We start from the raw sequence: 26157 nt of genomic DNA on the forward strand, positions 1-26157 counted from the left end.
GCCGTTAACCGCACCTTTCTACCTATTCCAATTTCTAAAATATAATACTTGATAGAAGGTTTAAAATCATTATGGAACATACTGTATGTTTATAGGAGAGCGTCTAAACTTGCTTGCCGCTGCGTTTTTAATAGACTAAAACGAAGAAATTACGTATGGTTCGGTCCTGCTTTAATGAATTTTAACTAAGGTTTATTACTATCTATTTCCAAAAGAGCGGATTTCAACAGGTACGAAAAAGGTCCAGGTTTATCCCTGACAGTCGTAAAAATTCCTTCCAGCACGCCTGAGGACGTCCTCAAAATCAGAGCCAATCCGGGGAAATCTGGACTTATTGCAGCCCTAATTGGGGATGCAAAGATGAGCACAGTGGTTTCCTTAATGATATATGACGAGGAAAGGAATCTTGCCTCGTTTCAGCGACAGTTTTCATTCCGTGATATACGCAATGTGTGATGTCATGATGTCCACAAATGCAAAATCATTTTATTATTCAACCGTTTATTTATGTGGAAGATAAATATTTTGTACAGAAAATTGCGTCACCAGCTAAAGGCGTCCCGCGACGTTTTCAGTTTTGCAGATAGTGTCTCAGCTATTACAAACTCACAAGCACATATTTTCAGGACTATCTGTACGACGTTAGGGATCCGTATGGGGCTAGGAGAGATTATTTATCAGTCTGTCTTAAAACCGTTTTATATTAAAAAATTTCTCTATTTAAAAAGTTATTTTCTGCTTTTTAGTCTCGTGTGCGTGAAATTTTTCAACTGAATTAAAACATTTTGATGAGACTGCAACAGAGACATGTGGTAAACTTCAGGTTTATTTCAGTTTCTCTTCCAATGAGTCAACAAAGATATTGCTTCCTCATAGGTATATCTCGCGAAAAGACCGCCAATGTAAAAACGAGTGAGAATAGAGTTCAGAGAGAAGCTTAGCAGCACTCGTTCTTAACTGCGAAATATTAGCGACTGGAACAAGAAAACAGGGAAACAGCACAGGTACACCAAGTACCCACTTCCGCATACACTAGAACAGAAGGTGAGTTAATGTTGCATTTTCATATCTAGTTCTGAGCTAAGTTGAAAGTTTCAAGTCTTTAGCTTAAAGGGAAATTAGTTTGAAATCAACTGCAAAATTTGTACTTAAAAAAAGTAGACAAGAAACAGAGCTAATAAAAACGGGTTGAAAAGTGATTGTTCATACACAAATCTATAGTGAAGTACAAGATATTAAACTTTTGAAAACAAGAAAAAATTGATATTTAATGCCACAAGTATTTCAGTGAGTAAATACAAATACATTTATTTTTAATATACCTTATTTTTAGAAATATACTTTTCATTCACATCTCCTTGAAATAAGATGCTTTATTTGCCTCTAAATAAGTTGTCAACCCTAGTCGTGGTTCACGTATAACCGAAAAGGCAGAAAAGGATGTAAGTAAAATCTCTCAAACACGATGAGCGAGTTAGAGACTGGTTTCATTCGGTTGTTTCATTCGACTGAAAAAAACGACTTAACGAAAGAAACAATCGACTGACCAATCGATTGTTAAATACAGTCGATTGTTCCATCACTAATGGGAGCAGAACATCAGGGTTAGTCGCAAAAAAACTGTTGTAGTGCAGTTCGCAAAAAAGCATGTCCAGGATACGTACTACAATCTTCACCTCTTTTGTGACATTCTGCCAGTAGAGGGAATAGTGATCTAGGGAGAATGCTGGATGCGAAACTATCATAGATCGCTCACATAAATATATTTTCCAAGGCAAAATGTGCTCTTATATGTAGTAGAAAAGCCTGTGGTAAAAGCTGGGCTCAAAGCCCCAGAAGTATATACTGGATAGACACCTCAGTAATAAGATCTAAGACACCTTAGGGGCTACAGGATAGTGGAGTAACACGTAACAGAAATAGCCCTGTCAACGACCACCAAAAAATGTCTACTGTCGGAAAAATACGTGCAGTCGCAAATTTCTGTATACTGGTAGAATGGGGGTGGCAAGTGTCATCATCATCATCGTCGTCAACAACAACAACATCAACATCTTGTCCGGTGGGAGTGAGTGTGGGGACGGGTGTGACAGGGGTGCAAAAGTCATTTTTAGGCTGATCTTGAAGTTTCGTGTTGTGTGCTGTCCTTAGGTTAGTTAGGTTTAAGTAGTTCTAAGTTCTAGGGGACTGATGACCATAGATGTTAAGTCCCATAGTGCTCAGAGCCATTTGAGCCATTTTTTGAAGTTTCGTAAACAACAGCATCTAGCGAAATTTTTTCCCGGTACAACATTGAACTACTTTACATTTCCTATATGACTAATAGTCCCTGCGTTGCAAGGGTTGAAGAAAAAAGAAAATAAAAGAAAAGAAAAGAAAAGAATATAAAAAAGAAAAACAGATTATTAAGAATAGCGTTTTAACGGTATAAAATTGATGTTTATTGTTAAATGAAGGGGATTAGGAGCAAATACTGAAAGTGTGTACCACAAATAACTGCAGTAGAAACGTATTAACGGATAAAATGCTTTCTGGGGCTGTAACAGGGAGGATGGTAGAAGCATGAGAGTAGGTGCCTCGCCGGATGTTATCACGCATTTCCCTCCTTCCTAGGTGACTAAACTGAAGAGAGAGGTCATAAAAGCGCCTACATTGTATTTCAGAAAGTTATACGGGCCCTTCCGCAGCCCGCCTTATGAATCACTGGTGACGCACTGCGCGAGACACTCCCGGGGCGTGGGAGTTATTTCCCACAAAGTGTGTTAACATCGCATTGCATACAGATATCAGTTGGTAATAATACAAACGCAAGAAGAGCTTATGGAACGATTCTACATATATCTCTGCACAGTGTCCTACAGTGCTACAGGGAAATTGATTCTTAGTCGTCCGATATCACAGTTGTAGCGTTCTTCCAGGAAAGGGCCTTACTCTGTAATGGGTGCTGCTAGTTTTGCAGTTTACAAACTGTATCTCCCCACAGATTGCTGCTCAGTTCTCTCAATGTAACTGTTGTTGTTGTTGTGGTCTTCAGTCCTGAGAGTGGTTTGATGCAGCTCTCCATGCTTCACCATCCTGTGCAAGCTTCTTCATCTCCCAGTCTCTAACCTCAATGTAACTAGACAAAATAAAGTCCTCGGCTTGTGCTTATATAGTAGTGTTATTTTCAATTTATTCCGTGACTACTTATAGGCAATTGTTTATTAACGTTTTACGTAAAATACATTCCTACGAACAATGGTTGCGAAGTGTCTTATTTGTAAGACCGATAAAGTCAGTTATTTAAGTACTGTTTGGTGGGAAAGAGACTGGATTGGTAAAAGTGGTATGTGCTGCAGCTTCCCGTTGACAGCACTATTATAAAGCATTGTAATCATAATGTAGTCAATTCGTAGTGAATTAATGAATGACCTCGAAGTTACTGAACTTCTCTCACTATTATTTGTGTAGCTGATAGACTGCATAAATCACTTCCATGCAGAAATTGCTGGGACTTTTAGAGTGCGCTGCACCGAGAGGACAGACACACACACAATATATCTTGCAAGATGGGTGTCAACATATCAGATGGAACAGGATTGATCACATTCACGCGAAGAACAGTAAGCTGCTGAAATGCACTGTTTGACTTATGCACAAATTTCTGAAGCGAAAAGTATCCCCGCTAGTGATGGCAGAGACAATGATATCGACATTGTCGAATACATGTTGACAGCGTGTTACACTTGCGACAGGCTCTTCAACGTGATACACAGCTGACAGCTCCAGCTGCTGAACTTTTCTGCAAAATAGTTCGTTCAGCAGCAAAGAAGTACCCACATAACAAACTGAGAATAACACCACCATATAAATAAGAGCTCAGTGACTTTATTTTGTCTGCTCACATAAGAGAACTTATGTGCTGGGGACAGGTATGCTGGGGGAGACAGTCTGCCTCTAAACTGAAAAGCGAACAGCGTTCAGGGTGCGGGAACGCTACAACCGTCACATTGGATAACTAAGAATCGATTTCTCCTGTAGCAGTGCAGAACACAGTGCAGATATTTACGTATAATTAGTTCATAAGCATTTCTTGCGTTTGTGCTATTATCAACTAATAACTGTATTTCATATAGTGTTAATGATAGCTGCTTAAGAGACGGTGTAACATTGTGTAGTTGCTTTTTGTGACGTACTGCGGTACAGAGTGGAGAATTGCCTGATCGACAATCCAGCGGCCTACCCTCCCCAGGCTCTTCTAACCTACACCGCCAGAACAAAATTATCCCTAATACCGTTCTAATGCGCTTAGATGTGTACGAACATTTAATATTTGTTCTCAACCCACGTTATTTAACAATATACATCAACTTTATACCACTAAAACGCTACTTTTAATCGTCTGCAATTTTCCATCCCCTGCAATGAGGAAACTATTAGTGACAAAGGAAAAAACCAACAAGTCGTTTTTTGTAGGGGATTTAATGTAGTTTAATTTGGCACCGGGAAACATTTCCGCTAGAAGGTCCGGTTTTTCGGACAACCTAGGAATAAATAAAAACGTGGCCATTAAAAGACCTTCATTCCCATGCTCATATCCCGCGGGACAGTATATTTAGTATGTCATTCATTACACTCCCCCACTCGACAGTAGAAAAAATTGCGACTAACCGAACACTTCTCCTAATTTTCCTTCGATGAATAGACTAAAAATGGCTCCTACAGAATTGGGAAGGCTACTGACCAGCTTAGCTGTAACAGGCGGAATTACTAGCACACGCACTGCAGGGATGGGGACCATGCTGGACATGCCCCCATTACACCTTTGGATTACAATGGAGTCAGTGGAAAGGGATAAAAGTTAAAAACTGGAAATAACTGGAAGGTTTTAGGATATCCAGAATCTCACAACAATATAATTAATGTAGGAAATGATAGAAAACGCAAACTATGAAGATGAGCCAAAACCTCGATCCAAGAGAGTTTGGACAGATGTACTGAGACGAGCAGTTGGAGAGATAAGGAAGAAGTACTGGGAAGAAATGAAGAAAAAGAAACACCGTAAGTCTTACGTTGTATGCGGTCAATAGCTAGCCAAACTCATAAATTACAAAAATGTAGTAAATACAGGTATGGCCGGGTAAATGCCGTCAGACTGTAGAATAACTTCCAGTTACTTGAATACATCTTTCAAGATAACAACTTGAAGTAGGGAGCAGTGGAGGACTGAACCACGTTACCGTTCAGGTAATATAGTCTAGTTTACTGACGGATCGAAAACAAACGAAGGTGCTGTGGCCGGGAATACTGGGTACAGCCTTAACTAGAGAGAGCTGTAGGACAGCCGGCCACGTTATTCCAGGAGGAAATATTCGCTATCACAGTGTGCGAACACGACATTCTCCGTAGTGGAGCAAGGACTGTGGCATAAACATTCATTCAGGCAGCCAAGATCTCTATCAATCCCTGCAACGAGATCAAAGATGGTTGCAGAATCCCTTGAAGCCCTTATGGGAAAGCAACAGGGTAAACCTGCTGTTGTTTCCCTGGTCACACGGGAAGCAATGGTAATGAAGAAATTGATAAGCTGGTGAGACAGGCACGACGTCTTCATTTCTTGGAGCGGAAGCTGTCCTTTCAGTCACTAAGGCGACGGAAAAATCAAAACAATCTAGCTGGATCAGTAGGCATCACGCGGAATGTTGTACGAAGATCTAAACACAAAAACATGGCGAGCTGATGGTTCTGAAGCCATGTTTCACGAGGACTTCTGCAAGTGTAGGTTTGAACAGGAGACAGATAAATTATTCTAATTATAGGAGTAATGACTGGCCAATAGATTTTTAAACCACCTACACACGAACTGTATACAGGAACAAGTCCGTAAATGTAGACAACGTGGCGAGGAGGATGAAACCGCAATTCATTTAATCTTAAAATGCAAAGTGTTACGAGGTCAAAAGACACAGAATATTTTGGCTATTAATTTCTGAAAATATTGTCTCTAATGAAAAAATAGTACATGGGCTCCTACTACTCTTTAACAGTACTGGCTGGAAGGAGATTTTAGGATGTTTTACAACCGAAGTCACAAGTGTGTTGTAAATAATGGTGATTACTTTGAAAGCAAGTAAAGGTATTTTGTTTTAACTCTTGTTTTTGCTTTATTTTCTGAGACCATTCACCGGACTTTTCAGATGCATAACCATGCATAACTAGAATTTTGGAACACGTATTATGTTCGAGTATAATGACTCTTCTGGAGACTAGAAATCTACTCTGTAGGAACCAGCATGGGTTTCGAAAAAGACGATCGTGTGAAACCCAGCTCGCGCTATTCGTCCACGAGACTCAGAGGTCCATAGACACGGGTTCACAGGTAGATGCCGTGTTTCTTGACTTCCGCAAGGCGTTCGATACAGTTCCCCACAGTCGTTTAATGAACAAAGTAAGAGCATATGGTCTATCAGACCAATTGTGTGATTGGATTGAAGAGTTCCTAGATAACAGAACGCAGTATGTCATTCTCAATGCAGAGAAGTCTTCCAAAGTAAGAGTGATTTCATGTGTGCCGCAGGGGAGTGTCGTAGGACCGTTGCTATTCACAATATACATAAATGACCTTGTGGATGACATCGGAAGTTGACTGAGGCTTTTTGCGGATGACGCTGTGGCATATCGAGAGGTTGTAACAATGGAAAATTGTACTGAAATGCAGGAGGTTCTGCAACGAATTGACGCATGGTGCAGGGAATGGCAATTGAATCTCAATGTAGACAAGTGTAATGTGCTGCGGATACATAGAAAGAAAGATCCTTTATCATTTAGCTACAATATAGCCGGTCAGTAACTGGAAGCAGTTAATTGCATAAGTTATCTGGGAGTAGGCATTAGGAATGATTTAAAATGGAATGATTATATAAAGTTGATCGTCGGTAAAGCAGATGCCAGACTGAGACTCATTAGAAGAATCCTAAGGAAATGCAATCCGAAAACAAAGGATGTAGGTTACAGTACACTTGTTCGCCCACTGCTTGAATAATGCTCACCAGTGTGGGGTCCTTACCAGATAGGGTTGATAGAAGAGATAGAGAAGATCCAACGGACAGCAGCGCGCTTCGTTACAGGATCATTTAGTAATCGCGAAACCGTTACGGAGATGATAAACTCCAGTGGAAGACTTTGCAGGAGAGACGCTCAGTAGCTCGGTACGGGCTTTTGTTGAAGTTTCGAGAACATACCTTCACCGAGGAGTCAAACAGTATATTGCTCCCAGAATGAGATTTTCACTCTGCAGCGGAGTGTGCGCTGATATGAAACTTCCTGGCAGATTAAAACTGTGTGCCCGACCGAGACTCGAACTCGGGACCTTTGCCTTTCGCGGGCAAGTCCTCTACCATATGAGCTACCGAAGCACGACTCACGCCCGGTACTCAGAGCTTTACTTCTGCCAGTATCTCGTCTCCTACCTTCCAAACTTTACAGAAGCTCTCCTGCGAACCTAGCAGAACTAGCACTAGCGGTTCGCAGGAGAGATTCTGTAAAGTTTGGAAGGTAGGAGACGAGATACTGGCAGAAGTAAAGCTGTGAGTACCGGGCGTGAGTCGTGCTTCGGTAGCTCATATGGTAGAGCACTTGCCCGCGAAAGGCAAAGGTCCCGAGTTCGAGTCTCAGTCTCGGTCAGGCACACAGTTTTAATCTGCCAGGAAGTTTCAGTATATTGCTCCCTCCTACGTACATCTCGTGAAGAGACCATGAGGATAAAATCAGAGAGATTAGAGCCCACAGAGAGGCATGCCGACAATCTTTCTTTCCACGAACAATACGAGACTGGAATAGAAGGGAGAACTAATACTCAAGGTACCCTCCACCACACACCGTCAGGTGGCTTGCGGAGTATGGACGTAGATGTAGATGTCCTGGAGACGAGGTGAACGAGAGGAACTCACACAAGCCGAAACAAGGTGTGTAATTCCTCTGGGATAGTTTCCATGCACAGACGATCAGCGTTAGTGCCAGAGAACTGAATGCCTTTGTACGTACTAACAGCGCCGAGATCGTCCCAGGGACACCATAGCTAAAAGGCCTGGGTGCTAGAGTCGCATCCTTGGCAGCAGCACCAGCAGCCTCAGTCCACGTGGATGAATCCCTACAGGATACAGGTAGTTAGGAGGGTCACAGTCGCCTAGGGTCACTGTGGTGTCACCGCCAGACAGCACACTTGCTAGGTGGTAGCTTTTAAATCGGCCGCGGTCCGCTAGTATACGACGGACCCGCGTGTCGCCACTGTCAGTAATTGCAGACCGAGCGCCACCACTCGGCAGGTCTAGAGAGACGTACTAGCACTCGCCCCGGTTGTACAGCTGACTTTGCAAGGAACGGTTAACTGACAACTACGCTCTCATTTGCCGAGACGATAGTTAGCATAGCCTTCAGCTACATTTTCTACGACCTAGCAAGGCGCCATTACCAGTATAGATATTGAGAGTCTATTATTGTATCATCAAGAGCGATGTTCTACAAATGTGAATTAAAGTTACGTATTCCAGAAGCTACGTACTTTTCTTTATAGCATTCATTACGTATCCTGTTTCACACCTCCCGCCAGCCTGCGTGAGCTTATAGCGTGCATTTCGGTCTCCTCCAACAAAACAGTGTTGGCACGTCTGCCGACACTTCAGTCACAGTGTCCTCCTCAGTCGCCTACGAGCTGGCTCACCTGCTGCAGCTGCTGCTGGCTCTCCTCGGCAGGAGCGTCGGCCGCGCTGTCGGGCAGCTGGTAGATGCTGAAGGCGTGCGAGCCCTGGGCGTGCACCATCAGCTCCCATGCGTTCGCGAACGACTCCTTGCACTGCGCGCACAGCAAGCTCGCCACCGACGACTCGCCGTCCTCTGCAAAAGTGCGCAGGAGTCCCTGCAGCTGCTGACTTGCCTCCACCTTTCCTTCACATTGATTTTTTAATGCCTGTAGAATCTGCAAAATCGTGAAACAACTGCACTTACGAGGAAGTGAAATACATAGGAGCGTTGTGTTGCGAAAAGAGGAATGGCGAATGGGATTGTTCTGTGAGGGACGCTGAGCGAAACGTCGTCAACCCTGGAACTGGACGTCATTGAGACGACCACGCGCGGGATAGGCCAAACGTGCTGCCATACCGTGTGTGGGGGCACGCTTCTTAAATGTGCTGGTAATAAACGACAGCCGCCCGTTGTGGCCGAGCGGTTCTAGGCGCTTCAGTCCGGAACCGTGCTGCTGCTACGGTCGCAAGTTCGAATCCTGCCTCGGGCTTGGATGTGTGTGATGTCCTTAGGTTAGTTAGGTTTAAGTAGTTCTACGTTCTAGGGGACTGATGACCTCACATTTTAAGTCCCATAGTGCTCAGAACCATTTGAACGAATAAACGAAATGTATTCCAACATTTGATCCTTTACAATAGAAGAAATTAATGTTTTACTGAAAATTTTCACGTGCCCGCAAACCGTATGTGATCATACTACCGTGTGATACGAATATGGGATCTCCTCATTGCGACACAGTATGATAATTTCTGACCGAGCGTAATTTGACCCGTACAAGTGTAACGAACGTGTGTGTTGCAGAGTAACGTCCCCGGTTCTTTTGAAAGACGGCCTTTTCACTTTCGAAGTCGTCTGTCTTTCCGATGCTTAGAGATGATGTATTAAGGTGGATCAACGTGATCTATGCTACTGGAAAGCAGACACTCAAAATGTTGTCTGGTGGTTGGCGAGGACGTCCCTGCCACTGCATCCAACATTTCTGTTGTGAGAAGGTGTGGGAGGAGCTCCACACGGTCTCGAAATAAAGAGCTGAGTACACAAATAAGCGTCGACCCTGACATTAAAGCCGCTGACGTTTACGCAGTTGGAAAACTGTACGTCGCTGTGAACCATCCGAGCTTCGTTCTTCTGACTCCTTTCCGCAGATGCTGTGTCGTCCCCGATAACTGAGCTGATGCAATTCGTGAAGATATGCGAATAGCACTCAAGATCGTCCTGTCAATACTTTCGGTCTGATGCTCCCTTGAAGCTAAATCAGGGCACACAGCGTAAATTGACGCAAGCAATAAGTAACGAAATTTCGTTTCAATCGGAACGCCACTGACGCTGTTCCGCACACAGATTAGGATAAAAACACTATTTGCAGTACAAGATGCCGAATTCCAAAGAAACAAACGATACACATGAATGAACTTGCCTACATGGCACTCTTTAGCGTCAGGGAGGCGTAAAAGGCAATCATAAATAACCTTCAACGCTCCTTTGCAGACAATAAATTGGATTTCAGGAATAAATTAACGATAAACTAAGCATTGTGTCTGTTGTACCGCGTTTCACGTGCCTGCAAAGATTAACTCAAAACTTTTTATTAATTAGAAGCACTGATGTGATGCATGCTCATTTCTGCAAGAATATCAGGGGCAGCTGAGCACTTTACTCGAACAGACAGACGCATCCAGCGAGGAAGCTGAGCGATAAGACAGTGGACTCGCATTCGTCAGGGTCAGTATTTAGCACTCTGTCTGCATATCTAGATTTACGTTTTCCGTGGATTCCCTACACCACTTGAAGCTAAACGGCGGATGGGACATTTGAAAAGGTCACAGGCAGTGTCTTTCCCCTTTTCTGTGATGTCCGAGTTCCTTTACTGATGACTTCGTTATCGACGTACGTTATAACCTAATTATTCTTACCTGCAATAATATTTAGCTCCAGAAAAAGTACGTCGAAGTTTCACCAGCTGACAAGGGAACCTCCCCATCGCACCCCGTCAGATTTAGTTACAAGTTGGTACAGTGGATAGGCCTTGAAAAACTGAACACAGATCAATAGAGAAAACAGGAAGAAGTTGTGTGAAACTCTGAAAAAATAAGCAAAATATACAAACTGAGTAGTCCATGCGAAAGATATGCAACGTCAAGGATAGCGTGAGCTCAGGATTGCCGTGGTCCCGTGGTTAGCGTGAGCAGCTGCGAAACGAGAGGTCCTTGGTTCAAGTCTTCCCTCGAGTGAGAAGTATAATTTTTTATTTTCAGACAATTATCAAAGTTCAGGCACTCACACATAATCAGCTTCGCTCTCCGAAATTCCAGGACATGTTCAGATTTGCTTGGACATATGCAGGATTTGACGGTCTACACACGGAAAAATTTGAGAACGTTAAAAACATATGTTTTGTCAGAGCACAGGGAAAACTGTGCGACTGTGAAACTGTTGCATTCATTTGTTGCAGTTTATGTGATAAACTCTTATGTTTTCATCACTTTTTTGGGAGTGATTATCACATTCACAAGAAAACCTATATCGGGCAAGAGAGAAGACTCTTTTTTACCCATTCGCCAAGTGTAGCAGTTAGGTGGGTCGACAAAATATACCTGTCACGTGACGTGCATGCCGTCACCAGTGTCGTATAGAATATATTAGACGTGTTTTCCTGTGGAGAAATCGGTTGACCTATGACCTTGCGATCAAATGTTTTCGGTTCCCATTGGAGAGGCACGTCCTTTCGTCTGCTAATCGCACGGTTTTGCGGTGCGGCCGCAAAACACAGACACTAAACTTATTACAGTGAAAAAAGACGTCAATGAACGAAAGGACAGATCGTAACTTTGCGAAAATAAAAAAAGAAAATTTTTCATTCGAGGTAGACTTGAACCAAGGTCCTCTCGTTTCGCAGCTGCTCACGCTAACCACGGGACCACCGCGCTACTGAGTTCTGTGTATCCTTGATGTTGCCTATCTTTGGCATGGACTACTCGGTTTGTATATTTTGCTTATTTTTTTCATAATTCCACACAACTTCTTCCAGTTTTTCAACGCCTATCCACCGTGCCAACTTATAACTAAATCTGAAGGGGGTGCGATGGAGGTTCCCTTGTGAGAATGATATTGATAACATACTTTCGGACTGCTCCTGCTAGAACAGCCTGCCTCTCCTCCACACACACAACACACACACACACACACACACACACACACACACACACACACACACAAACACAGATAGAAAGAGAAAGAGAGAGAGATAAAAAAAGAAAATTTTTCATTCGAGGTAGACTTGAACCAAGGTCCTCTCGTTTCGCAGCTGCTCACGCTAACCACGGGACCACCGCGCTACTGAGTTCTGTGTATCCTTGATGTTGCCTATCTTTGGCATGGACTACTCGGTTTGTATATTTTGCTTATTTTTTTCATAATTCCACACTTCTTCCAGTTTTTCAACGCCTATCCACCGTGCCAACTTATAACTAAATCTGAAGGGGGTGCGATGGGGAGGTTCCCTTGTGAGAATGATATCGATAACATACGTTCGGACTGCTCCTGCTAGAACAGCCTGCCTCTCCTCCACACACACAACACACACACACACACACACACACACACACAAACACAGATAGAAAGAGAAAGAGAGAGAGAGAGAGAGAGAGAGAGAGAGAGAGAAATCGGCAATGGGGCCAGCCATTTAGGAAAACAAAGTGTGAAATCACCGAAAACGTGAAATACACAGAATGATGCACACATATCTTTCGGAGAAGAAGGAATAAATCCTTTTGTAAAAGACTATTAAATATATGATGTCTCAAATGACACACTTAATTGCGCACAGTGACTTATTTATGAAAGCTATGGGAGACGAAGTAATATTTCAGGTTCATAATGGCTCTGACCACTATGGGTCTTAACATCTAAGGTCATCAGTCCCCTAGAACTGAGAAGTACTTAAACCTAACTAACCTAAGGACATCACACACATCCATGCACGAGGCACGATTCGAACCTGCGACTGTAGCAGTCACGTGGTTGCAGACTGAAGCGCCTAGAACCGCTCGTCCACAGCGGCCGGCAATATTTCAGGAAAATGATAACTGGACAGTCACAATTGGAGATTACTGAGGAATTTACACTCATTAGCCGGAACGTTATGACCACCTACGTAATATCTGGAATGTCCACTTTAGCACGGAGAACTGCGGCGACATGTCGTGGCTTGAAGGCAATGAGGCTTGGTAGGTCACTGGAGGGAATTGGCACCGTATCTGCACATAAAAGAATTCCCGTAAATTACGGGGAGGGGGCCGACGTGTTCTGACGTCACGTTAAATCACATCCCAGATGTGTGCGTTCGGGTTCAGATCCGGCGATTTGCGAAACCAGCCCAGCCATTGGAGCTTGTCACTGTGTACCTCTAACCACTCCTCACGCTCCTGTCCTCATGACACGGCGCGTTATCGTGTTGAAAAATGCCACTGCCGAAGGAAAACATGATCGTCATGAATAGGTGTACGTGGTCTGCAACCGATGAACGACATTTCTTGGCCGTCATGGTGCCTTGCACTAGCTCCATTGGACCCATACATTTCCACATGAATGTTCCCTAGAGCATAATTGAGACGCTGCGTGCTTGTTTCCGTCCCGCAATACAAGTGTCAAGGAGCTGTACCCCTGGAAGACGACGATTCACGCCCTTTCATAGGCATACTGAAGAAGGTATCGAGATTCATCAAACATGCAACGCTCTGCCACTGCGCTAATGCTGCCGAGGCCCATCGTTGTGAGTGTTCGGTGCACTGTGTGTTCAGGCACGCTTGTAATTCACGCAGCATTAAATTCTGATGTTAGTTTCGCCACAATTCGCCGCCTGTCATGTTTCACCAGTCCGCTCAGCCTACGACGTCCGACATGTGTAATGAGGGTTGGCCGTCCAGCTACACGACGTCTGGACATGGCTTCACCTTGGTTTCGCCACGTGTTGGCTGCACTCGCCGTAGCACTCCTCAAAACCCGACTGTTCGTGAAGTTTCCGAAATGCTCGTGGCGAGACTTCAGGCCATTATAAGAAGCCCTCGGTGAAGCTCGATATAGATCGTGCGCCTTCCCCATTCTACAAACAGACAGAACGCTCACTGATACTAGATCACCGTGCGTGTGTCTGTCTAGCAGTTATTCTTCGCCATATGATGCTGCTATGGCCTAGACGGGTTTACTTCGATCGTAGGTCGGTGGTCATAATGTTTTGGCTGATCATTGCACATCATATACTGTAAGTATGAATGAGATAGGAGACTATGCTGTGCTGTCTGAAGAAGTTTGGCATAACTGGATCAGACTTCGTTATGGACCGAACAGTAAAATGCACCACAGTCAAAGTTATTCCGGAAAACGACACCGTTGCGCAACTGATACGACGAAACATTTTTCAACAGCTCTGTCTGCCTCTATATACCATCGGGCGCTCCTTTCTAGATGAAATATTTCTTGACTGCTGCATTGAGACATTCAAGCCTACGCTCTGGCCTACAACAATGACAGACTCTGTTCCGCTAGGATATCTTCTGTACAAGCATGTCGCACTCGCATGGTTGTTGCATATTCTCCTCTTCAGACTCCAGAGGACAATGCAACAAGAGTTACCAATCGCTCCAGTTCATTCCTCCATAGCCTGTACCTACGTCTAAAACGTTGTCCTGAGATCACTGCACAGTGCAAGCACGCACTATCGATTATATTTTTGATCTTCTACGATTGCTCCGATACGAAGCCCGCTATTTATCATGATGTTCAGTTGTGCGAATGAGTAATGTAAATGAATACTTATTTATAACATCTGTATTGAATCTTTCACAAGGACACTGATCGAGCATATTCTTTACATTTAAAAGAAAACAAACAGCCTTCCTCCACCACCTTCAATTTGTAGAGCCCGGTACACGCCATGTTGTGTTTACTCTGTTGCACGCAAACAGATACTCTCCCCAGCACTGGGTCTTCATATATTTGTTTCGTTGTAATGTGACGTGCATGCGTGTGTGTGTGTGTGTGTGTGTGTGTGTGTGTGTGTGTGTGTGTGTGACATGAAGAGTGAATAGTAATAATCTCAGTGCCTCTGCATGAAAGAGCCTACATTAAAAGTAATTTAATGCTAATGAATTAACGATATGTAATACAATTTGTTCCGCGAAATATGTATATCAGGTGTGACACTTAGAGTAAATGTACTGGTTGTAAGGGTTTGAGTTCAGAGGCCTTCCAACAAGATATGAATGTTTGAAAAGCTTAAAAAAATCCTCTAGTCACTAGAGGCGTCCAAACAGAAAATACGACGGAAAAAATTTGCGACTTCTTGGGTGTTAAACCGTCACAGCTGTAAATGACGACAGGCACACAGCGTCACACCAGTTTGCCTATACAACGCAATGCAACGAAAGCTCCACGCGTCGTGACTCACTGCCTCTACTGAACTACGAGAATTTGGGGACAGCTGTTTCACGACACTGTGCGCAATTAAGGTGACACTAGACTATTCTTTACGAGTACAAGCCTTACTGTTGGTTTGGGGACGGCACTTGCAGGTGAAGCGCAGCTTGCAGTACGTCTTCTTGTGGTCCAGCAGTTCGTGGAGATCGGTGAACATCTCGCGGCAGTTGCCGCAGATCAGGATGTCGTGGTTGCCTACAACATAAAAGTAGCAATAATTATAATAACTTCAAACAACCCAGATTTCGTTACGAAATTACATATGTTCTCAAAAGGAGACGAAGGTAAGCTGACTTTCCACCAGCCTACTGTTCATTTCGAGTGTTTCACACAGTTATGGCGGCTGCGAAAAATTCGAACGTTATCTTAATTTCCATCAAGGACCGGTCGGGGTGATTGATTGTACGAAGTACTCGTACATAAACAGGTTGCTAGTGAGAAATGGTTCAAATGGCTCTGAGCACTATGGGACTCAACTGCTGAGGTCATTAGTCCCCTAGAACTTAGAACTAGTTAAACCTAACTAACCTAAGGACATCACCTACATCCATGCCCGAGGCAGAATTCGAACCTGGGTCCGTAGCGGTGCGCGGTTGCTGACTGAAGCGCCTAGAACCGCTCGGCCACACCGGAAGATAGGGGCACATTGCGCATCTCACTGGATAGAGAAAGGTTCGAAGTTTCGACACAGCTGCGCGAGCTGTTTAGTTGTAGCAACATGGCTACTACACCAAAAGAGAAATTATTCTGTGTGTTGAATTTGTGCGAAGTCAATACACTGTTCAAGTGTAACGTGCATTCTGTCGTCAGTTGAATGCATATGCAACGCGGAAGGAAACTGATCGGACACGCACGTCTGTTCAAAATGTCACAACGAGTCCTCGGAAGTCTACATGGAGGGCACGCCAGGAACTTCAGCTTCCTCAAACAACGGTGTAGCGTGTTACGACGCCGCCACACTAAGCCTTACAAGTTAAGTTACTGCAGCAACTGCGTCCCGCCGATCAGAACAAAAGGTACAAATTTGGTATTTCAGATCTCTAGAATAGGGCAGAGGGCACTTTTTCCGGACGACACACTTTTCCGGACGAATCTATGTTGGATCTATGTGGTACGACGTTGGGGGTAACAAAATACTGTCGTCGTCGTGGAACATGAAAGGCCTCACCGACACCGAATATGTTTACGATACTGCACTGCCTGCAGTAACTTATTTATCCGCCGAGATCGGACAAGCAACTTTAAAGTAAAATGTCTCATCTGTCTACATCTTCATCTACATTTATACTCCGCAAGCCACCCAACGGTGTGTGGCAGAGGGCACTTTACGTTCCACTGTCATTACCTCTCTTTCCTGTTCCAGTCGCGTATGGTTCGCGGGAAGAACGACTGCCGGAAAGCCTCCGAGCGCGCTCGAATCTCTCTAATTTTACATTCGTGATCTCCTCGGTAGGGGGAAGCAATATATTCGATACCTCACCCAGAAACGCACCCTCTCGAAACCTGGACAGCAAGCTACACCGCGATGCATAGCGCCAGTCTTGCAGAGTCTGCCACTTGAGTTTGCTAAACATATCCGTAACGCTACCACGCTTACCAATTAACCCTGTGACGAAACGCTCCGCTCTTCTTTGGATCTGCCGGCCGCCGTGGCCAAGCGGTTCTAAGTGGTGCAGTCTGGAACCGCGCGACCGCTACGGTTGCAGGTTCGAATCCTGCCTCGGGCATGGATGTGTATGATGTCCTTAGGTTAGTTAGGTTTAAGTAGTTCTACGTTGTAGGGGACTGATGATCTCAGAAGTTAAGGCCCATAGTGCTCAGGGTCACTTTTTTCTTTGGATCTTCTCTATCTCCTCTGTCAACCCGACCTGGTACGGATCCCACACTGACGAGCAATACTCAAGTATAAGTCGTACGAGTGTTTTGTAAGCCACCTCCTTTGTTGATGGACTACATTTTCTAAGGACTCTCCCAATGAATCTCAACCTGGCACCCGCCTTACCAACAATTAATTTTATATGATCATTCCACTTCAAATCGTTCCGCACGCATATTCCCAGATTTTTATAGAAGTAACTGCTACCAGTGTTTCTTCCGCTATCATATAATCATACAATAACGGCTCCTTCTTTCTATGTATTCGCAATACATTACATTTGTCTATGTTAAGGGTCAGTTGCCACTCCCTGCTCCAAGTGCCTATCCGCTGCAGATCTTCCTGCATTTCACTGCAGTTTTCTACTGCTGCAACTTCTCTGTATACTATAGCATGGAACTTCCGACACTATCTACTAGGTCATTTATATATAATGAGAAAAGCAATGGTCCCATAACACTCCCCTGTGGCACGCCAGAGGTTACTTTAACGTCTGTAGACATCTCTCCATTGCGAACAACATGCTGTGTTCTGTTTGCTAGAAACTCTTCAATCCAGCCACACAGTTGGTGTGATATTCCGTAGGCTCTCACTTTGTTTATCAGGCGACAGTGAGTAACTGTATCGAACATCTTCCGGAAGTCAAGGAAAATTTAATCTACCTGGGAGCCTGTATCTAATATTTTCTGGGTCTCATGAACAAATATAGCGAGTTGGGTCTCACACGATTACTGTTTCCGAAATCCATGTTGATTCCTACAGAGTAGATTCTGAGTTTCCAGAAATGACGTGATACGCGAGCAAAAGACATGTTCTAAAATTCTACAACAGATCGATGTCAGAGATATAGGCCTATAGTTTTGCGCATCTGCTCGACGACCCTTACCTGTACGGGAATATACACAATGAACGTACGACTACAGGAAGTTGCGCATGGTTCACGACATTTGGAAGTCTGAGCCGTGCACGGACAGCCAAACGGTAAGGTGACCGCTTTCGATGAGCGGGAAATTCCGGATTCGAGTCCCGGTCCGACACTAATTTTCATTTTTGTCATTCCATTCTACAGCTTGTGGTTGTCCCCATTAGCAATTTCTAATATAGTTAATGTATACTGAATGTGTTTTGTGCCGTTCCTTTTCACAAAACTTTATGGACCTGCCTTTTTTGCGGACGAAACTGTGATGGTTAGGTCAGAACTGGACATGCTGCAAGATCGGTTGTTTTCACAGCTTCACGAATATGCCAATAATTTCATTTTAATGCATGACGGCGCCCCGCCTCGGCTTTACCTTGAGGTGTGCCGTTATCTAGACATCATCATCCCACAACGTTGGACTGGAAGAGGTGGACACCAAGATCTTGTTCATTGCTTTTGGCCACACTTCGCGATTTTTTTCTCTGGCGGTACATAAGACAAGAGTCTCTGCCTCATCTATGGTAGCCACTCTTCAAGAGCCGGCCGGAGTGGCCGAGCGGTTCTAGGCGCTTCAGTCTGGAACAAAAAAATGGTTCAAATGGCTCTGAGCACTATGGGACTCAACTGCTGAGGTCATTAGTCCCCTACAACTTAGAACCAGTTAAACCTAACTAACCTAAGGACATCACAAACATCCATGCCCGAGGCAAGATTCGAACCTGCGACCGTAGCGGTCTTGCGGTTCTAGACTGCAGCGCCTTTAACCGCACGGCCACTTCGGCCGGATCAGTCTGGAACCGCGCGACCGCTACGGTCGCAGGTTCGAATCCTGCCTCGGGCATGGATGTGTGTGATGTCCTTAGGTTAGTTAGGTTTAAGTAGTTCTAAGTTCTAGGGGACTGATGACCTCAGAAGTTAAGTCCCATAGTACTCAGATTCATTTGAACCATTTTTGAACTCTTGAAGAGCTGAAAAATCGAATTCTTGAAGCTGTCGATTCAATTCACTGGAACATGTTGATTCCTGTGGGGAATGCAATGGACTACCGGTTCGATGTTACTTAAACAACGCATGGTACACACGTTGACAATATGGTACAGTGTCTGTGCGACCATAAAATTTTGAGCTTTTCTCTATCTAGTGTTGTACACAATGTGTTTCTATCTTTCACTGTTTGCCTGTAATAAACAACGAAATCTTTTTTTTTTTTTTTCGCTTTGAATCTGCCTGTATCTTTCACAAAGAGTAAATGCATTATCCTAATTCGCGAAATATTCTACAAATCAATGAATATCTTGTACTGCACACTTCTCGAGTAGCTTATGTTCTTCCTCGACATTCCATACCAAACTTTACCACCATCGATTCAGAGATTTGGTCGTGAAAACGTACCCCACAGACAATCTTTCGAGTTATGAAGCTTTAAATTACGATATTTTTGTCCGGTGATCCGATTTTGATGAAATAAAGCCTGTATCTTGCCCCAAGTTACGCTCATGTTACCTGTGAAAACCCCGTGAAACTCTAGTAGTTTTGAAGTTCCGAGAGACGCGACGGTCTTAAGAGTTTTATTATCAGCATAGATATATACACAGGCCCTTCAGACTAAAAAGGAACCCCTAGAGTGGTAGGTTGCAAAAGGCCAATGATGTTTATCGCTTTATCATTATCACAATTAAGTCCTCGACAGCATTTTGGAAACAGATGGAAATCGGCTGGGGCCTTTTGGGGACTGTATGGAGAATGATCAATGGCAGTGAACCCAAGGCACTGGATTGTTCCAAATGTTGCAGCGCTCCTGTCATGCTGAAGGAGAGTGTGCTGCATGTGTGGACGAACTCTTCGAATTCGTAAAACTCGATAACACCATGTTGTTCTTACACATCGTCGTACTTAACGTCACATAATACCATGATACACGCTACAATTTGGAGCCCTCTCTCGGCAGATGGCTGCAAATACATTTAGACGCGAAGAATAATTGTGCAGAATGTTTCTTTTATTTTAAAAAAAACTCTAGGAGCTTTCACATAAAAAATTCGGGGCATTGCTTTTCAGCACGCCCTCATATACTGAAATATTCTGGTAAGTTTAAACTTTCTATCTAAGGGGGAAATACGTAAGTGGGAACTCAATTAGTGGCAACACTACTGTGGAGACACTATGCATTGGAATCTACTATTTTCGTTGAATGCACACCTTGCTGAAATATCTACCTTACCTCCGAGCAAATGGACCCGCCCGTCCCACGTCACCGGCGTGCGCACAATCGAGGGAAACAGTCACTTGTGAGTGAGCGGCCTAACGTAACGGTGTCACTATGTTTTCGAAACTGGAACAACGGAGTTGGAACAAGATTGAATGTGCCAGAGGTCCTACAGCACGACAGTGTCATCTTCAACAGGCGTGCGGGGAATCGGCGCCGGCCGCGGTGGTCTAGCGGTTCCGGCGCTGCAGTCTGGAACCGCGGGACTGCTACGGTTGCAGGTTCGAATCCTGCCTCGGGCATGGGTGTGTGTGATGTCCTTAGGTTAGTTAGGTTTAAGTAGTTCTAAGTTCTAGGGGACTTATGACCTAAGCTGTTGAGTCCCATAGTGCTCAGAGCCATTTGGGAATCGGCATTGCCGTACAGAACAGTGGCACGTTGGGTAAAAGCCTTCAACGAAGGTGGGCGAACTGTGGCAGACATGCATCGGGCACGTCCTCCTAGCGTCTCTGATGCCGCGTTAGTGGAAAGTGATCGACGCCATGCGATTCGTGAGCTCGCCCACGACACCAGATTAGCGCATACGACTGTGCTTCGCATCCTGAAGGAACGCCTGGGCATGCGAAAAATTGCATCACGATGGGTTCCGCATGACTTCACGGAAATGCAGAAATGGATACGTTACGACGCTGCTCAGACGAACTTGGAGTGCTATGAGCGCGAAGGAGAGGCTTTCTTATGCCGTATCGTAACACTGGATGAGACATGGGCCATATCGTACGAGCCAAAAATGAAATGCCAATCCAACGAATAGTGTCATTATGGGTCGCCGCGAAAGTCGGAAGTGCCCCAGTATTGTGAAAGTTATGGTGATTCTCGTGTACAACTGTGATGGTGTTATACGTTCCTCCACGGCAGACCGCCAATGCACAGTATTACTGTTCGTTTTTAGAGCATCACCTACGACCAGCTTTGCGAAAGGAGCGGCAACACTTCCTGCGCAACCAATCCATCATTTTGCACGACAAGGCGCGGGCGCATACAGCGCAAGCTGTGGCTGCTCTGTTCGCTTGATGGGACTGGGAGGTACTGTACCATCCACCATCCTCCCCGAACTTAAGTCCTTGTGACTTTGATTTGATTCCGAAGATGAAAGAACCACTTCGTGAAATTCGCTTCGGAACTGTTAGAGATTCGACAGGCAGTAGACCGCTCCATTCGCACCATCAACAGAACAGGCTCTGCTAACGGTATACTACGCCTTCCACATCGCTGGCAACGGGTTCTACACAACGCTGGTGACTACCGTGAAGGGCAGTAACAGGTGCAAACACGTAACTCTTTTGTATCGGTTGTGAATAAATAGTTGCCATTATTTAAGTTCCAACCCTCGTAAAAACGGGTCAAGTGCCACAGTGTACCCACACGAATACGCAAGAACGCTTTACATTAAGATCACGCTGTTTGATCTAGCAGTAACTCCCTGATACTCTTCCAGTCGTTTACTCAGTCTCTTCTCCATGCTGCATTCTGGGAAAAAGTATTGGGTGAAGCTATTATTTGCAATACACTGTGTTCCAGGTGTGGTTCTACATTCGGCAGTAGGCTAGTGGTTGCTTCCTTATACGACAAATTGAGAGTAATATTAAGTCGTAGACAAATGATTTATTCTAGAGTTTCTTAAATAAGATGTAACGCAGGGAATATGCATTTCATTGTTAATGCTAACACAATACAAGTTGTAATGTGTGGTCGCCAAAACTGTTACATATTTATAAGCACTCTATTCCATTCCACATTATCAGAAGTCCTCTTAATATGTACGACTTCCTTGTTTTACCTAAAAATATCCTTTTACTAATTGTTAGCCACCGGCGAAAACGGCTTCTCGAATGCACTTCCTTCTCCTTAAACCAAACGAGCCTGTTCCTAATACACTTTGTTTTTTCTTCCATTCTTAGATGAAGTAGAGGTGGGTGTTTGTACCTGCAGATATGTCTACCTAGTGATAGATTTTGGAGTCACAGCAAGGACAGCGCACTAGAGACTGCCATTAGTAGGTTCCGGCATTTTCTACTGTCTTTGTTTTTGTGAGACATGAAACTATTTTTTGTGCAGCGTTTGTAAATATTACAAGTTTTCATGTTTTTGGTGCTGTACAATACTCGCGTATTACAGCTATTAGGAGGATATTCCTACTTCTTCAGTTACAGATTCTTATGAGAAGTAAAATTCTGATTATTTTTAAAACTGGTTACATAACGTGTGGACGGTGAAGCTCTACTTCGCCAGTCGTGCAATATCTTGTTATCTTGAAACGGAAGGTCTTTTTACCAGGGATCACGTGGTATTTGCAAATGAACTGAGTTCCAAGGTTCCAAGCGTCAAAAATTTTCTCTGTCTGAAAAATATAAATTTGTATTAACTACCAATAGCTCCTTTTTAATAATGTTTATAACTTGTAACTGGTTTTTAATAATGCTACTTGTTTATTTTAAATCACTTACTGATTACTGGTGTGCAGAAGGGTAATAATGTAATATGTACTCCGCTAAATACAGCACTGACAATATTTTCTCGATTTGCAACACTTTTAAATTTGAATAGAATATTTGTTTCTAGGTAGAAGACGGTGTTGTACCTTGGAATAGTTTTTCACGTTTGGAAAACCTTACTTTTCGAGGGCAGTTTTTGTAATTTCGGATAACGACAAATGCACACATAAAGGGAATGCTATCATATCAAATCTGAATGAGAGAACGTACTGATATTCTATTACAGATCTGGCAAAAGGTGAAAGACTGAAAAATGTTCCATGCAGAACTCTCTACTCTAGCTGCACACCTTATCTCCTGGCACTGCAAAAAAAGACAACGAACAACATTCAGCAGTCTAAAATAAGTACAATTCTTAAGTGAGTACTAGGCAGAACAAACTTTCTACACAAGAAGGCAGAAAATTTAAAAGTGAATCTTACCTCATTCGGTACCGTGAAAAAAATTTTGTTTGGGTGACAAACGCGAGACTAGATAAGTGCTCAATGATAGCAATGGACGAAAGGGGAAAGCGCTCGTTAACGTCGATAAAAAAGGATTTGGTGCTGTTTTTTCTAGTATGTCTAAGACACTCAAGTAAGTATTACCTCTTAAGACAGCGGTCCCCAAAAACTGAATCTAAGAACTCTAAGCATTATGAAGAAACAACGCTACACCGTCATGCAGTGCTAAGTGCAACCGATGTGCAAGGTTGAAACATCGTTTGAATCTGTGTAGGAAGAAGTTTTATACACTCTTACAAATAAATATAGACTGAAATGAGGACCCGTAACGAAGAAACTTTTAAAGAGAATGAAATGTTTCATAAACAGAGCCGGACTTAAATTCTACAGCCTCGGGAAGCGTAGGACGGAATAGATTTAAGGCGAAGCACTGGAACGGGAAACGTGTGTGGAGGCGAGTTCTCTATGGAAACGATTTCTGTGTCCGCCGCGGCCGCAGGCGACGTATCGGCAGAGGGACGTCAATCTGGCGCGGTAATTCCTCGGAGCTTCCCGCGAATCCGATACAGGGCGTTCACGGATATCTCCCGCACTTAAATCAAATTGATCGAGTCTCGGGCCGAGTATAAATCTCCGGGGAGGAGCTCGCGCATTATGACGGCGAATCCCGTTTCCATTTTATCGAGGACGGCCACACGCCGCCGACCGGGAGTGTAGTCTTTTTGTATTCTTGCGCTGTCGGCAGCCTACAAACGTAAACAAATTTCATTTTCGGCGGAAAGGGCGGCTTATGGAATGTGAAAGCACCTTCTGTAATACCCGTTCAGAATTTCACCGTAGTCTACTTCATGAAAATTGGAAATCTGGCGATCCATTCTCAGGCACTCTGAGTCCAAATATATTCAAAAGCGCACAAGGTTTCACTCTGTCAGAATGTTTTGCGTAACTGTTTTCTCTGTCGTATAATTGTAGATGTAATAATTTGCGGGTATAATTATGGCACACAGCCACAGAAAGAACCAGTACGTGGCTCCGCCAACAGTCAGAGAGCAATATAATACTATATTTAAATGACTGGTCGTTAATACTGTCTACTCGTTATTTCTCATGATGACATGCATAGCAATCAAATACGAGAAATGATCACCGATAAGGTAAAATAACGTAAAAAGCGAGCGCTATCCCAAGTAGATGGCATCAAAGTCCACATGCAGGTAATGAAATCTTGAGAATGTGAGGTGCTGTTTCGTGAGGTCACACTGCCAGCCTGGGATCCCACACAGCAGATATTCATTGATTAGGAGGACAATATAACATATGAATTTCTTAGTCGGCCAGTTAACACCCGTTGTAGCCGTCTGGCATTGACAAGTATGCTATAGAGCACTGATTCGCAACCTTTGTTAGACATTCAAACATTGGCTTATGACTATCAACTTTTTTTATATTTACTTGTTTTCAGTCAGTCCACATAATAAATCAAGTTCCAAATCCATTCAGTTCCTCGTCTTGATTTTCAATGCTGTCAATAATCTACTTCTACATTCCGCAGCAATTCCCTGTGCATTGGCAGTGCTGCCTACGACTCATTCTCAGGTAACAAAGCTAACTATGCATAGTGAGAGCAGACATATGTTACAATACGTGCTTCCCCTGCACTACACCTGCTCCCCCTACATTACTCCTTCCCCAGCGGAGCTTGCTTCACCTACAACCTGCACTCTCATTTAAAATCAATTACTTTCAAACGGGTGCATTATATTTACTGTTTGTAAATCACTTACTTGCTAGACTACTTCCTTCTGAACTGTCAGAACCTGGAGGACGTCGGAATGGTAATGCTTTGTCCAAAATGTTCAAATGTGTGTGAAATCTTAAGGGACTTAACTGCTAAGGTCATCAGTCCCTAAGCTTACACACTACTTAACCTAAATTATCGTAAGGACAAACACACACGCACAGTCCATGACTGCAGCGCCTTAGACCGCTCGGCTAATCCCGCGCGGCAATGCTTTGTCCAACCACGGTAACAATAACAACACTATGTACAGCAATACAGCAGCCGTTACGTAGTTACCGTTGTGTTGTGTTGTCAATTAGTCTGTTACCAAGTGGATAATCAAGCAAATTCCGGTCTATTGAAGGAACTATCTACAACGTGGAGAAGTTTTCATGAGACATTAAGCGTTTGTTGCCTAAATATTCAACTTTTACCTTTACCGACGTATAGTACGAAGCACTAAGTACATGTGTAGTGGTAGACCCACGTGAGGAACCTAGGATCTCCATCGCATAGTGTCACGTGTTAATGCTAGTAATTGGGTAAAAAGTAATTATTGATAAGTTATATCATCAATAGATTGTCGAATGAAATACTGATAATAGTAATCATTTTTAAAGAATGTAGTTTCATGACAAACACAAGCACACCTTTTGGTTCAAATGGCTCTGAGCACTATGGGACTTAACTGCTGAGGTCATCAGTGCCCTAAAACTTAGAACTACTTAAACCTAACTAACCTAAGGACATCACACACATCCATGCCCGAGACAGGATTCGAACCTGCGAACGTAGTGGTCGCGCGGTTCCAGACTGTAGCGCCTAGAACCGCTCGGACACCCCGGCCGGCAGACCTTTTTTGATTTTACCTCTAGAAACTTTCATTCTCCCATGGCTGGGAGCCACTGCTGTAAAGAAATGTCACGTCCAAAGAGGGGGATAGCGGCACGGGGGATTCAAATGGGCGGCACTAACATGAACATACTCGGTAGCTTACCACAGTTCTCGGAGAGGGGGCAAAGTGAATGGAAGCCTTAGTATAAATACCGAATCCATGATCCTGCGTAGTCCCGCAAAGCACGACGAAGAAAGCGTATTCTGTGGCAGCCAAAGACGTAATGCAACA

General features: G+C 43.9%; 1 protein-coding gene across 1 annotated transcript in view; it reads right to left on the reverse strand.

Moving 5' to 3' along the window:
* Positions 1-26157, reverse strand: part of LOC126187667 (heterogeneous nuclear ribonucleoprotein C-like) — a 458272-nt gene that overhangs the window by 32507 nt on the left and 399608 nt on the right. Inside the window, exons 7-8 of the mRNA XM_049928896.1 lie at positions 15322-15447; positions 8699-8871 (exon numbers count right to left, since the gene is read on the reverse strand). Of these exons, the coding sequence (XP_049784853.1) occupies positions 8699-8871; positions 15322-15447 (299 nt within the window). The remainder of the gene's footprint in view (positions 1-8698; positions 8872-15321; positions 15448-26157) is intronic.

Source organism: Schistocerca cancellata, chromosome 5 (assembly GCF_023864275.1).
Source record: "Schistocerca cancellata isolate TAMUIC-IGC-003103 chromosome 5, iqSchCanc2.1, whole genome shotgun sequence".
Taxonomy (NCBI): domain Eukaryota; kingdom Metazoa; phylum Arthropoda; class Insecta; order Orthoptera; family Acrididae; genus Schistocerca; species Schistocerca cancellata.